The sequence below is a fragment of the Myxine glutinosa genome, chromosome 5 (genome assembly GCF_964187855.1).
Source record: "Myxine glutinosa chromosome 5, kmMyxGlut1.1, whole genome shotgun sequence".
In the NCBI taxonomy this organism is placed as follows: Eukaryota; Metazoa; Chordata; class Myxini; order Myxiniformes; family Myxinidae; genus Myxine; species Myxine glutinosa.
In genome coordinates, this window is record NC_136265.1 from 153921906 (window position 1) to 153938128 (window position 16223).

The 16223-nt window shown below is 44.8% G+C and overlaps 2 protein-coding genes across 2 annotated transcripts in view; one reads left to right on the forward strand and one right to left on the reverse strand.

The window, feature by feature from the left end:
- LOC137416859 (phosphofurin acidic cluster sorting protein 2) overlaps positions 1-16223 on the reverse strand; it is a 984123-nt gene that overhangs the window by 252770 nt on the left and 715130 nt on the right. The gene's annotated exons all lie outside the window — the stretch shown is intronic.
- EXD2 (exonuclease 3'-5' domain containing 2) overlaps positions 1-16223 on the forward strand; it is a 115549-nt gene that overhangs the window by 96069 nt on the left and 3257 nt on the right. The window contains 2 exon segments of the mRNA XM_078778897.1: positions 8828-8966; positions 10269-10637. Coding sequence (XP_078635023.1) covers positions 8828-8966; positions 10269-10637 — 508 coding nt within the window.

The window sequence follows — 16223 nt, forward strand, 5'->3', positions numbered from 1 at the left end:
ACCAAAATGCGAAAACAAAACAGCAGCGATATACGGCAGAGATGCTTGCACGGCAAGATAACCACGTGACCGGATCCACCTGGTGGCGGGTGGCGTCAGCTCCAAAATAACCAAAATGCGAAAACAAAACAGCAGCGATATACGGCAGAGATGCTTGCACGGCAAGATAACCACGTGACCGGAACCCACCTGGTGGCGGGTGGCGTCAGCTCCAAAATAACCAAAATGCGAAAACAAAACAGCAGCGATATACGGCAGAGATGCTTGCACGGCAAGATAACCACGTGACCGGAACCCACCTGGTGGCGGGTGGCGTCAGCTCCAAAATAACCAAAATGCGAAAACAAAACAGCAGCGATATACGGCAGAGATGCCTGCACGGCAAGATAACCACGTGACCGGAACCCACCTGGTGGCGGGTGGCGTCAGCTCCAAAATAACCAAAATGCGAAAACAAAACAGCAGCGATATACGGCAGAGATGCTTGCACGGCAAGATAACCACGTGACCGGAACCCACCTGGTGGCGGTGGCGTCAGCTCCAAAATAACCAAAATGCGAAAACAAAACAGCAGCGATATACGGCAGAGATGCTTGCATGGCAAGATAACCACGTGACCGGAACCCACCTGGTGGCGGGTGGCGTAAGCTCGTAACTCAGATCTCGGCTCGCATCTCAAAGCAATAAACCGCCCGAGCGACGGCTCGTATCTCGGAAAACTCGTAAGTTGGTGCACTCGTAAGTCAAGGTTTCACTGTATATACACACACACACACACACACACACACACACACACACACACACACACACACACACACACACACACCATTCGGAAAGTATTCAGACCCCTTCACTTTTTTCACATTTTGTTATGTGGGTGTTGGTGTTGGGCTGGTGTTGGGCTAGCGGTTAGGGTGCCGGCTTAGGATCCTGGGTTCGAATCCCGGTCAATCACTGAATTAACGCCAGGGGGGTTGACTCAGCCTGTTCATCCTTCCGAGGTCGGCAAATTGAGTACCAGTTCACTGGTAATTCCCTGCTTGTCGTTAAAGGCGGCAAAAAGGGTTGGCGTCAGGAAGGGCATCCGGCCGTAAAACATTGCTTCAAAAAGGGGACCGAAAAACAACAACAACCACAGTTCCCGAAAAAGGCCAACCCCCGCTTGCGGGGGAAAATGGCCTCTAAAGGTGGTTTTTTTTTTGTTTTTTTTTGTTATGTTGCAGCCTTATGCTGAAATCGCTTAAATTCATTTTTCCCCTCATCAATCTACACTCAATACCCCATAATGACAAATAGTCAGGTTCACTATGTTTTTTCGTTCAAAATCATGGTAGATTAGCAAACCTATACATTTTTGGAAACGTTATTACATGGAAAATCTGAAAATCAATGTTTACATTTGCCGATTCGACCAATTCGACCAATCAACCAATTCCATTCGACCATTCGACCAATCGCTTCGATCGACCAATTCGATCGATTCGATTCGATTCATCGAATTCGATTCGATCGACCATTCGACCAATTCGATTTGCCAATCAATTTGACCGACCTTTGCTTGTGTGGAACGGACTGTGAAAACGATGCGGACTATATTGTCGGATACGACACACAGGACAGTGATGACGAACTCTAAATGGCATATTCTGTAATCGTGTATGTTTGATGCCATTGACTGCCTGTGTAGATGTGAAGTTATACTGACTGCATGTGTATATATGATTTTGCTGACTGCCTGTGTATGTTTGGTGATATGAATTATTGTGACACATTTTGATGTTATTAACTGCCTGTACAAAATGATAACGTGGATTTGATTATGCAACTTATAGCGAATATAAAGACAGTATTTTGCAATTCAAAACCTTTGATTCATGTCTTACCATTCCCCATAGCACTAATTTGATAATTTCATTGGATTCCTTGTCCCTGAAAATATAGGTTTAGTATATTTTTAAAAGTTTTTTAGGGTAATTAGAGGCAGAAATAGAACAAAATATGTATTTTACAGTGGCCATTTTGAAAATCCAAAATGGCCGCCATACAGGTATCTCTCCAAATGTAAACATTGATTTTTAGTTTCCTTATGCTATAACCTTTCCAAAAATGTATAGGTTTGCTAATCTACCATGATTTTGAACGAAATATAATTTATTGACATAGTGAACCTGACTAAAAGAGAAAACAGGATTTTAGAAAGTTTTGCAAATTTATTTAAAAAAAAAAACTGAAACATCACATTGACATAAGTATTCAGACCCTTAACTCAGTACTTAGTTGAAGCACCTTTGACAGCGATTGCAGCCTCGAGTCTTCTTGGGTATGACGTGACAAGCTTTGCACACCTGGATTTGGGGATTTTCTGCCATTCTTCTCTGCAGATCCTCTCAAGCTCTGTCAGGTTGGATGGGGACCGTCGGTGGACAGCCATTTTCAGGTCTCTCCAGAGATGTTCGATTGGGTTAATGTCAGGGCTCTGGCTGGGCCACTCAAGGACCTTCACAGAGTTGTCCCTAAGCCACCCCTGCGTTGTCTTGGCTGTGTGCTTAGGGTCATTTTCCTGTTGGAAGGTGAACTTTCGGCCCACTCTGAGGTCCTGAGCGCTCTGGTTCTGGTTTTCATTAAGGATGTCTCTGTACTTTGCCCCGTTCATTGTTCCCTCAACCCTGACCAGTCCCCCAGTCCCCTGCTGCTGAAAAACACCCCCCACAGCATGATGCTGCACCACCATGCTTCACCGTTGGGATGGTATTGGGCAGGTGATGAGCGGTGCCTGGTTTCCTTCAGACATGACGCTTATAATTGAGGCCAAACAGTTCAATCTCAGTTTCATCAGACCACATAATCTTGTTTCTCACAGTCTGAGAGTCCTTTAGGTGCTTTTTTGCAAACTCCAAGCGAGCTTTCATGGGTCTTTCACCGAGGAGAGGCTTCCGTCTGGCCACTCTGCCATAAAGCACAGATCGGTGGAGTGTTGCAGTGATGGTTGTCCTTCTGGAAGTTTCTCCCATCTCCACACAGGATCTCTGGAGCTCAGCCAGAGTGACCATCGGGTTCTTGGTCACCTCTCTTACCAAGGCCCTTCGCCCCCGATTGCTCAGTTTGGCCGGGCTGCCAGCTCTCGGAAGAGTCCTGGTTGTTTCAAACTTCTTCCATTTAAGAATTATGGAGGCCACTGTGTTCTTGGGAACCTTCAATGTAGCAGATTTTTTTTTTTGTAGGCTTCCCCAGATCTGTGCCTCGGCACAGTCCTGTCTCTGAGCTCTGAAGGCAGTTCCTTCGACCTCATGGCTTGGTCTTTGCTCTGATATGCATTGTCAGCTGTGAGACCTTTTTTGACAGGTGTGTGCCTTTCCAAATCATGTCCAATCAATTGAATTTACCACAGGTGGACTCCAATCAAGGTGTAGAAACATCTCAAAAATGATCAAGAGAAATGGGAGGCACCTGAGCTCTTCCATATTATATCTAGATAGATATATCGATATATAGATATAGATAGATAGATATATGTATATAGATAGATAGATATAGATAGATAGATATATGTATATAGATAGATAGATATATAGATAGATATAGATAGATAGATAGCTATATATATATATATATATATATATATATATATATATATATATATATATATATATATATATATATATATATATATATATATATATATATATATATGTATGTATGTCCTTCGCAGCTCCAGCCCTTGTGCTCTCTGGCTGTCTCGATGTGTTTGAAGCTCTTGCGCAGTTCTAACCCTGGTGCTCTCTGGCTGTCTCGACGTGCTTGAAGCTCTTGCGTTTCTTCTTGGTCTTGAGAGGTCCTGGTGGTCATTGGCTCACCATCTGCGTGGTGCTTGGAGCGGTGCTCGGTGCTTGTACTTGGAGCGGTGCTCGGTGCTTGTGCAGGAGCGGGGCTCGGTGCTGTGAACGGGTGGGACCTCATGTGCAAACGGCGAGGGGGCGTTGGCTTGGGCCTTCGCGGTGCTGTGGTGCTGGAGCGAGGGACCTCGTGGTGTGCAGCGGAGCTTGGAGCCGCCCGGGGACAAGACGACGGACAGTTAGGACGCACCACATTTTACATTACATAACGAATGTTTTTTCTTGTTTCTGTGTCTTGTTTCTGAAGTGAGGTGTGTGGGATCCCAACTTAGGCTCTTTATTTGATTACCGTCGCGTTTCATTGTTTCGGGTTCCGTGAATAAATCGCTATTTTTGTGCATGAGACATTGCACAATATGACATTGCACAATAAAAAACATTGTCTCAAAAGAGAACCATGACAATTACAACTACAAATGGGCAGGGTACAGCCCGAAGTGGAGATCGGTTTCTGAGGTTTGGGACATGGAATGTAGGGACAATGACAGGGAGATCAGGAGAAGTGGTGGAAGTATTGGTCAGATGAAGAGTGGACATATGTTGTGTGCAGGAGACAAGATGGAAGGGAAGTGGTGTGAGAATGGTGAAGGTAGCAGGGACAGAAATACAAGTTTGTGTGGCAAGGGTGCCCAGAAGGCGTGCATGGTGTTGGTGTCCTGTTTTCTGAGGAGTTTGTAGACAGTGTGGTGAGTGTGACGAGAGTGAGTGATAGTGTTACATATTTATGTGAATGTATGTGAATTACTATTCAGGTCTTTGCTTATCAATGTGCAGTCGATTAAAGGTTGTTGTGATTAAAGGGTCAGGAGCCCTTCTGAGAAAAAGGAGACCGGAAACGGAAGAAGAAAAGACACGAGATCCTGGAGAAGCGACGATTCTTCTTCTTCCTCGCCGAGCTCGGACGCGAGCGGTATCGAGTGAGCAATGTAAGAGAATGGGCGTTTCAAAGCCCGTCTGGCGAGAGGAGTTACCGGGACGTGTAACTACCCTTTGACACGTCAAGTCACTGTGGGTTCGTGCATGGAACCAAGCAGCTGGCACAGTTCGCCTCGCCGTCTACAAGGCCGCGTACGGGTCGCACCTTGGGCCGCGCGCGCTGGACAAGCCGCGTGTTGCTTTGCCTGCTTTACATTACCCGCTTTGCTTGGCCAGGAGGTGCGCGCTGCAGCCGTTGTTCCCGGTACGGGACGTGCCCCGGTGAAAGCACGTCAGGAAGGGTCCGTTCAACCGCCCACGTGCGGAGATCGAACTACAGGAGTACGGAGACATTGTGAGAGACATTGACCACGGAGGGAGTCGGGAGTGGGGCTCACGTGAGGAATGTATAAGATGGCCATCTTAGAGTTGATGTAGATGAGTTTACATCTTTGTACTATTGATTGCTGAGGGTTGATGGTTGATTGCTCGGGGAATATATCATTGATTATTCCGGATCCTTGGTGTGGGGTTTTTTCTTGGTTGGAATTCATATTGATTGCGTTACGAAAGCGCATACATAATAAATCTTTCTGGCGGAGTTCCTCTCACGGTCCGGGGGTCACCGAGACCAGGTAGTCACCGGGAGGACCACGTAACAATAGGTTGATGATGGTGAAAATGATGATTGGAAAGCTCTTGGTGAACGTCATCTCTGGATATGCTCTGCAGGTCGGTCGGAGCGATGAAGAGAAGGACAAGTTCTGGTGTGCGATAGAGAAGCTGATGGAAAACGTGAAAGATGAGGAAGTTGTTATGGTAGGAGGAGACCTAAATGGACATGTGGGAAGGTCGGTCGGTGCTCTGCAGGTCGGTCGGAGCGATGAAGAGATGGACAAGTTCTGGTGTGCGATAGAGAAGCTGATGGAAAACGTGAAAGACGAGGAAGTTGTTATGGTAGGAGGAGACCTAAATGGACATGTGGGAAGGAGTATGGACGGTTTTGAGGGAGTTCATGGGGGTTACGGATATGGTGTGAGAAATGGAGAAGGTGAAAGGATTTTGGAGTCTGATGATGGAGCTGATTTGTCGATTTGTAATACTCAGTTCCAGAAAGAGGATAATAAGCTTGTTACATATACGTCAGGTGGGTCGACGACAACCGTTGACTACCTGCTGGTGCGTGGGCGAGATAGGGGCCACCTCTGGGACACAAAGGTGATCCTGGGGGAGGAGGCTGTTTCACAGCACCACTAGGTTGTCTGCGACATAAGGGTGAAAGGTGCGAGGAGAGCTCGGCGGGTGAAGTACCAACCGAGAATGAAGGTGTGGAGGTTGAAAGAGGTGACAGTGAGGGAGGCATTAAAAGAGAGGCTGAGTAGGGTAGAGGATGATGTGGTTGAGCTTCAAAGTGGTTGGATGTCAATGAAAGATAGTCTGTTGGGCGCCGTTGGTGAGGTATGTGGATGGACAAAAGGACCACCGAGGCACTCGGAAACATGGTGGTGGGATGATGACGTTGGAAAGAGGATTGACGAGGAGAGGAAGAAGTTCAAGGAGTGGCAGGAGGCGAAGGGTACGGGAGCAGAAACAGCAGAGCATGAAAGTTATAAGGCAGCCAAGAAGGCTGCAAAGAAAGAGGTAGCAAAGGCGCAGGAGGCATGTAGGAAAATGTTCGGAGTACGCTTGGATTTGGAAGAGGGTCAGAGAGCGGTATTCAGGATTGCAAAGCAGATAGCGAAAGAGAGGTGTGATGTGATGGGGGTGAGTTGCTTGAAGAATGAAGTGGGACAAATCGTTGTGGACCCAGATGGAATTAAAGGAAGATGGAAGAGATATATGGAAATACTGTTGAATGCAGAGAATGAATGGGATGGCAACATAGAGAGTAACCCAGTTTTAGGACCGGCAGAGAAGATAACCGAGGAGGAAGTTGAGGAAGCGATAAAAGCGGGAGGGCCGACAGGAGTTGTGGGAGATATGTTGAAGGCAGCAGGAAGTTGGGGTGTGAAGAGAATGACAGGGATCTGCAATCTGGTCGTGAAAGAAAGCCGCATTCCAGTGGATTGGGAACTGAGTACCCTCGTCCCTCTATACAAGGGGAAAGGTGACCCTCTGGACTGTGGCTCGTATCGAGCGATAAAGTTATTGGAGCATGGAATGATGGTATTGGAAAGGGTGTTGGAGAGGAGGATAAGGAAGAAAGTGAAGATCGACGAAATGCAGTTTGGATTTATGCCAGGAAGAGGAACGACAGACGTGCTTTTTGCAGGGAAAATGGCCTTAAAATGCCTGTTGTTTGTTGTTGATGTACCTATCTCTCGATGGTGAAAAATCACTTCAATAATTATCGGATCCGGATCCAGATCTTTCTCAAAATCCAATGAATTTGTCATTGTCACTCACCAAACGTGTCCACCAAATTTCGTCCGAATCCATCAACAACATTTTGAGATACTCTGCTCACAGACAGACAGGGGTGAAAACATAACTCAATAAGATGGATAGTACATGGAAATTAAATCTTGACAGAAACCTTAAGGTGAAATTCTTCTGTGCACCAGTGTAGACTAGAGTATGCTTCTATATTGTTGGACACTTGAGAGGCCACATAGTTGCTGCTATACAAGGTTGTTGAGGGCAGCACCAAACATGCTGTGGAGAGCATCAAACAAATGGAGAAGCTGTATGGCGGATTCCCCTTTGTATCCAGTACTTTAAAAGAATGAAGGCTAGGATTTACCGCCATTGTTGGAGAAGCAAGTAGGATGTTTTATTGCAACTTCTGCTATTTGGAAATCAAAGGTCACGAGGTCTCCTGGCCGCCCTGTTTTAAACTACGTGCACCAGCTCGAAATAAAAGTCCGATTAGGGAGCAGCTAACAATTCTTATGGAAGATCATGAGGATTGGAAGAAACTCCTTGTAAACACCTGAGTTCACTCGAACAGATGACAGTGATGATTAGCCATAATCGGTCTTGGTCGGACCATGTTTCCATATTTTCCTTCAGGACAGGATGCTCTCTTTGAGTACTCACTCATTAGAGCTAAGTCCTTTCCTTGCCGTTTTCACAGTGTGTTGGACACGCCATGCACTGTGGATTGGAGGGGCTCTCTACCATCTTGCACCACTTCCATAATTTATTATTTGAGGTTGTGAAGCCTCAGGGGCCATCCATGTATTGCTTAGGAGCAGATATGTTCATCAAGATTGGGTCATGGGATGGTATGGGATTTGATAGGAAGGGCAATCCCGTGTCCCATGTCAGAATAGCAATCCCGTGTCAGAATGACATGGAAAGCCCCCTCCCCTACCCCCCCCCCCCGCTGGAATTCCCTAGCATTATACTTTTTACTGGGTTGATCGGAATAAATGTTGGAGATGTAAATATATTTAGATGGGGTAAACCGATTTTTAAGACATTGTTAATTATTCCTATGAAGTTTGGTGATTATGTGCAAAGCGGAAAGAGAGAAGAGGGAAACGAAAACAGATGGCCAGGCCTAAAGGCATAGGCCTTTTATTTATACAGATGCTTGGGGGAGGGTAAAAGGAAGGATGATGGAGGAAAAGGAGGAGAGTGGTCGGGGGAAATGTAGTGGGGGCTGCGGAACAGGAGAGAAGACAGAGAGAAGTGAATGGATGTGTGTCGATCACATGACTACGGTACTTCATTACAACTCCAAGTAATATTTAAGATTGTTGGTAAATGGTTAATTTGTTTGATCACTTGTCCGTTGCTGGTTATGCAGTTGATTGTTGTATTTGGAGATCCTTGAAAAGCATTTGACCTCGGACCATAACACCGGCATGATAAATATCTGTGATGAACACCATTCAAAGATTTCTCAATAATTCCAGGGCATTCATCCGCATTTTTAGAAATTTGGGCATATTCATCCACATAGTTTGGGCATATCTTGTATAATGGAGCTCAACTGTGTTATGTTTCTTGCTCATTTTGAACTGTTAGACTTTCTCTCTGCCCAGAATATTTTCTTCATTCTTCTTGAACAGAGGTTATAATGGAGGAGCCACTGGAGGTGAGACTGAAGTTTGAGCCACATCGACGCCCCGACGGTGAAGATGAAGGCTACTACATACTTCGCAAGGAGAACGTGTGTGTCGTATGTGGCAAGGACAATTCCTTCATCAAGTGAGGATATTGATGTCCGATGATCAATCAAAACTCTCAGTGGCAGTTTGTTGGAATCTTTGCCATTAAAAAAAGCATCAAGCACACATGCACAACCATATAGTTATATTAAAATATCCCTTCTTTGTCCAACTCTCCCTGTTTTGTCCCTAAATCTTGCTGTTTGTATTTAACCCTCCATCCCCACCCGTCTCCCTCTCCCATTCTCTTTTTACTGTTACGTCCTGATCCATTCTATGTTTAGTATGAGGGTAGTTTACTCTGCTTGATGGGGCTATATAAGACTCCTTTATTATTATTATTATTATTATTATTATTATTATTATTTTTATTATTATTATTATTATTATTATTATTATTATGTTCTAGCTCCTCTATGAGCCTCAACTTTGTATACACAAAATATATCCTCTGACCACCAAATGCATTTTCTCATGCCTTGAGACCCCGACATTGGTGGACCCTGCGTATTCGCGGTTCATACAGTGTGACATGCTTCTACATTCGCAGCCCTGTGCTTCACGTATTCGCGGTTTTTCGCTAGCGAAAAAATATTTTTGATTGGGAACCGCGAGTGATTATTTAATTATATATCTGTTGTTTAGTTTTAAATCTTATGATTCCTTTCGTATGATTCTACATGCTGCCATTTATCCCAGCAACAATTGAAAATGGTTAAAATACCTTTAGTCCATGTAATGTACTGCTTTATTGGTAAGGCTAAGGTACACACGTCAGCCGACCTCATTCCCACCATTGCCTGCCCTCTCCATCCCCTCCCCTAGCCTGCTCTGCCCCCCTCTCCCCACCCTTCCCTGTCTGCCTGTTTGTTTGTCTGTCTGTGAACAGGATATCAAAAAGTTGTGGATGGAAATGGACGAAAATTGGTGTGCAGGTTGAGTGTATGACAAGGACACATTGATGATATTTTGGTGAAGATCCGGATCTGGATCCGAGAGTTAACAAAAAATTTTTTTTGAGTGATTCTTCACCGTTGCAAATGAACCTAAAATTAGGCCAAAAACGATGTATAATATGATGTTTCAAAAAGTTGTTGACGGATAATGACAAAACTAGGTAGATGAGTTGGTTAGGTGGCAAGAACAAGCTGATAAGATTTTGGTTCAGGTCCGGATCCAGATCCGACCTATCGGTGGGATACGAGTGACTAGCGAATCTCTCTACCGAGTGTCCTTCTAGTTCCTTATTTGTTCTTTCTAAATTCCTCTATTTGGTCTTCACTCCATTAATAGTGGCCTTGCACTAAATAATTTTATGTTTGTCTTTTTCCCTTCCCTCCAGGAAAAATGTTATTCCTCTTCAATACCGGCGACACTTTCCCCTACCTCTCAAGAGCCACAAGTCTCATGATGCGGTGCTACTGTGTATCCAGTGCCATGCAGTGGCAAATTATCACGAATTAAGGTTCAAGCAAGCACTTGCGCTTGAATGTAATGCTTCAATTGCTGGTGAGGCATCTAAACGCCTGGTAGAAGACCCAGAGCGTCGTGCGGTTCGCTCAGCAGCACGTGCCCTCCTACTACCTGCTGGCAGGCTTCCACCTGAGCGGCAACTTGAACTGTCCATGCTTGTATGTAAATATCACGGACTTGCACATAGCTCAGAGCCAGGGCTGGAGCTGCTGAAAGAAACTGCTTCCATGGAGATCAGGTGAGGTATAAAGAAGGAATTATGATGCAAACCTGGTCAAAATCTGAAGTTTCACACTCTGCCCTACCTTGAGGACAGAGAGCAATGTTACAGAATAGACAGTCAAAAACAGACCACTAACCTGCCTGAAATGTGAGAACAAGAGACCATGTGATTTTTTATTTTTAAATTTTTTTTTGTATACAAGATCGAGGCTCATGAAAGAGCGAACATTAATCGCACAATAAGTCAAACCGACACATAAAGCACAAAATAAGGGGAGCGGTAGACAAGATGGGGAGAGAGGGGGAAGGACACAAACACAACATTTGAGAGCAGTGACATCGAGAGAACTGTGGGAGGGAGAGGGCTTGGGGGGAGGTGGGAGAGGTATAAAACATATGGACACTGCAAGGACTTCCAGGAAAGAAGTTTGAATTTCGAAAAAGTCTAGCTGGGGTGAATTAGCGGGGGTAGAAAAGATCAAGGTTTTGGATGGGTGAAGATAAGAGATGGTGGTGAACAGCTGTTTTAAAGACCTAGAGGGAGGGGTGGGATTGAAGGGAGTGGGGTAGTTTGTTCCAGAGGCGGGAAAAAGGGGGAATGAAAGAGTGAAGGTGAGCAGAGAGTCTTGATTTTGGCAGTTTAACCATAAGAGGGTTGCTGGCAGATCTTGTGCAACCTGTAGGAATATTTGGGGGACAGAGCACAGACAGGGCTGTAGGGGCTAGGCCAGAGAGGAGTCGGTAGAAGACAGAAAGACCACCAACCTGCCTGCGGTGAGTGAGTGAAAGTGAGTGTTTGGCCTCATCACGGGAGATTCCAATAACTCAGAGCACGTTAGATTACACCAAATCAAGGAGAGAGATGTGATGCTGTGGTGCCAGTCCATAGCAGAGAGCAGTACTCCATTGAGCTACAGATAAAGGATTTTTTTCTTTTGTATACAAAGTACAGGGTCGTGAACAAAACGGATCAGGACACAACAGAACAAAAGGAACAGTAGAAGGGGATGGGAGGAGCACACCAGCAGCAGGGTTGAGGGGCAAAACAGAGAGAGACTTGGATGAATAAGGGATGTGGGGAATAATGAGGGGAAGGAGAGGATGCATGTGGTGGACATGATATATACAGAAGCAAACTCTCAGGAAGGAAAAACTGGACATTTTGGAAGTGGGGGTAAGGGGATTGACAGGGGTAGGAAAGACCATGGTTTTGGAATTATCATTACTAGCAACGGTACCTGCCCTACTGGCGGGGCTTCAATTGGGAGGCCCAAATGAAAAGGTAAAATATAGAAACAAACATCATCGATGAAAAAACAACATCCGTATACGACCGTATATATAAAACGACCGTATAGAAACATCGATCGTGGGACCATGGCGAATCGGCATATGGCGATCCGCGAAGTTCACGTTCAGAAAATAGAAACCATCACGGCAGTCGTCATTCACTTGAACTCGATATGTCTTTTTTCATTCCAAACAACATAACTCCATTTAATCGCAAAATAAGCTTTTAACAACATTGTTAATGTTTCCTTCATTGTAAAAACTTCCAAATCAACAGTTAACAGGATTTTGAGCCGATAGCTGTTACGGCTTTGGCAAGATCGATGGAGATGGCGATCTGTTAGCGTATTCACCACCCAAATAGCTATGTGGAATTCTCTCATGTTGAGTTTAAATGTCGTTTGAACTTTGGCCAAGGTCATTATTTACTTTTAATGATGTTTATATACGAATGATGTTTATGTTGGTTTTGGGTCGTCCTTTCCGCATATCTCGTGGGATTGTAAGTTCAAGGATTCGTTCAAGGTTCAAGGTTCGTGGCATTGTAAGTATGTAAGATTGTTGTTGTCCGAGTTCGATCTGTGCAGCTGTGCAGCGATCGGTGCAGCCGTTTGTGCGCACGCCTGGGAAAACAACATCGTCACAATGAGAACAATGAACGTTATGCAAACGCGAATGTTATGCGGAGTCCAAACCTGAGAATGCTGGAGACCAAAGCTGAAATTGGGAAAACTAAATAGCCTATTTTACTCCCAGGGGTCCCAGGATTACCCACCCAAAATATCTTTGCGATCGGTCCAGCAGTTTTTACGGTACCTTCGAACAGATGGACGGACATTTGGTGAATATAGTAAGATTGAAAGAGCTAAAAAAAAAATATATAGCATGATATTTCAATAAGTTGTAGATGAATTATAACAAAACTTGGTGGATGAGTTGGTTCGGTGATGAGAGCAAGCTAATTCGATTTTAGTTGAGGTTCGGATGTAGATCCAGCATGTCATTGGGATACAAAACTTCAACTGTTCAGCCTGGTGAGGGTGTGCACTACACCAAGTGCCGTTCTAGTTACCTTCGCAAAAGCGGAAGGTTATGTTTTGATCGCTGTGTATTTATTTGTATGTCTGTGTGTGTGTGTGTGTGTATGTTATTCGCATAACTCAAAAAGTATTCAACCGAATTGCATGAAATTTGGTGGGATGATTGGTTATTATACGGGACACATTTGATTAGATTTTGGGAGCAATCGGGTCAAAGGTCAAGGTCAAGGTCACGAAAAGGTCAAAATCGTATTTTTACCATAGCGCGGTCAATTTTTATCCAATTGGCATGCAACTAATGCCAAAATGTTCAGAATTCAATGCCCGATCTTGTGATATACGACATGACCCAGTGAAGACATTACCCTTGTTAGCGGTTGGGGGTCAAAGGTCAGGGGGGTCACGACCTTGCAAAATGTGCGTTTTTTGTCATAACTCGGTCAATTCTTATCCGATTTGCATGAAATCAGCACCAAACTGTTCACTGTTCTGTTCCCTACACTCCCATGCCAAGTACAGACAGTAGCTGCGGCGAAGGTATGCGCTCTACCGAGTGCCCGTTCTAGTTGTCATTGTAGTCATCATCTTTGTTGGTGGTTTCCTATTTTTATCCCTCCGCCAACGAAGTCGCCGTAGGCATTATGTTTTTGTGTTGTCCATCCGGCTGTCCGTCTGTCCGTCCGTCCGTGGTAGGTTTTCGTTTCCGCAATAACTTGAGAGCGGCTGAAGTGATCTAATTGTCCCCCGTCGCACCGCAGAGCGAAAGGGGGACTATGGTTTTCCCCTCCGTGCGTGTGTGCGTACGTGCGTGCGTGCGTGCTTAAGCAAAGGACCGCATTCGAATTTGGTGTGTGGGTGCAACCCATGTCCAAATCCAAGATGGCCACCGCCATGTATGTCTGACGCCATGTGTCTGAACCTTGTGAGCGGAATATCTTGAAAAATAAGCTAAGTACCAACTTCTAATCTGGTGTGTGGGTGTATCTAGGCATAGGGAAGAACCCTATTGAAAATTGGGTCGCCACGTCAAAATCCAATATGGCCGCCGCCATATATATATATGTCTGAACCTTGTGAGCAAAATATCTTGAAAAATAAACGAACTACCAACTTCTAATCTGGTATGTGGGTGTATCTACGCATAAGGGAGAACGCTATTGAAAATTGGGTCGCTACGTCAAAATCCAAGATGACCGCCTTGCGTCTTCCACTTTGTCAACTCGCATAACTTCACCGACGGGGGACCTAGGCGTAACGTTTGTTCAAACTTGGTACAGGTCGGTGTAATGATGTAAAGATTAACTGATTAGATTTTGGGGTCAAGAATTTAAAGGTCATGTTATGTAAAAATCCTGTTACCACGATAACTTGTAAACCTGGGATTCTGACCAAAGTTGGTACAAGTATGTATTATGATGCAAAGATGAACTCATTTTGATTTTGGGGTCAAAAGGTCAAAGTCTGTTAGAGGTTTATAACGTGAGAACGGCTGAAGGGATCAAATTCAAACTAGGTACTCCAATACTCAAATTCAAACTAGGTTCAAAATTCAAACTGTGTCTATCATGTCCACCACATGCATCCTCTCCTTCCCCTCATTATTCCCCACATCCCTTATTCATCCAAGTCTCCCTCTGTTTTGCCCCTCAAGCCTGCTGCTGGTGTGCTCCTCCCGTCCCCTTCTACTGTTCCTTTTGTTCTGTTGTGTCCTGATCCGTTTTGTTCACGACCCTGTACTTTGTATAATGATGTAGACTGTAGAGATTAACTGATTGGATTTTGGTATCTGTCTCACCGAGGGAAAAACCGGCATCGGAGTCCGCCGCACCCTCGGGTGTCTAAGACGGCTTGATGGGGTGGACCCCTCATCCCCATCCTTGTTTATGTTAGGGATTTAGTCTGATACAATAGGTGGGCTCTAACCCCGATCGTGGTAAAAGGCAGTTCGGCGAGAGCACGCAAGGCGACCATGGGGTCGCCGACTTTGATCTTCATTTCAACAATATTGATAGATAAAGGTGATATAATATAACAAATATCATGAAACATTTACATTTTGTAGTCCATTGTATAATTTAAATAAACATAAATGCAAATTTCGCATGTGGAAAAAGTAAGTACACCCCTACATTTATCACTACTTCAAATACCTAAAATTAGAATCAGGTGCACCAGCTCAGGTGCAAATGATTAGAACATTGTTGGAGAGGATCTTGGAGGAACCTGTCATATTTAAACCTCAGACATTTAGTTTGGTTTGCTCTTTGCTGTTGAAGTGTGTGGCGTCACCATGCCTAGATCAAAAGAGCTCTCTGAGGCCTTCAGGAAGAAGGTTATAGATTCCTACTAGTCTGGGAAGGGATTTAAAAAGATCTCCAAACAATTTGGAATCAATCATTCGACTGTCTGGAAGATCAACTACAAGTGGAGAAGATTCCAAACAACTGCCAACTTGTTCAGGCCAGGCCGCCCCAGCAAGTTCAGCCCGAGAGCAGACCGCAAGATGCTGAAAGAAGTCTCTAAGAACCCCAGAATGTCATCACGGGACCGACATGTAGCTCTTGTCACTGTTGATGTCAAAGTGCACGAGTCTACCATTAGAAAGAGGCTGCACAAATTTGATCTACATGGGAGGTGTGCCTGGAGGAAACCTTTGCTGTCCAGAAAGAACATCAGGGCAAGACTAAAGTTTGCCAATGAACACCTTGGCAAAGACCAGCACTTCTGGAACAATGTGCTCTGGACAGATGAGTCAAAGGTAGAGCTATTTGGCCACAGTACCAGAAGACATGTTTGGCGAAAACCAAAGACAGCATTTGACCACAAGAACCTGATACCAACTGTAAAGCATGGTGGTGGAAATATTATGGTTTGGGGCAGTTTTGCTGCATCAGGGCCTGGGCAGCTCACCATCATAGAATCCACTATGAATTCTTCCTTGTACCAGATGGTGCTTGAGGATAATGTGAGGCCATCTGTCGGAAAGTTGAAGCTCAACCGAAGGTGGACCTTGCAACATGACAATGACCCAAAACATATCAGTAAATCCACCAAGGAATGGCTGAAAAGAAAGAATTGGAGGTTTCTGGAATGGCCAAGTCAAAGCCCGGATCTAAATCCCATCGAGATGTTGGGGGGATTTGAAATGATCTGGGCATGCAAGAAACCCCTCAAACATTGCACAGCTGAAAGAATTCTGCATGGAGGAATGGGCAAAAATTGGGCAAAAATTTCTCCCAGTCGATGTCAGAGACTGGTAGACAGTTGTAAGA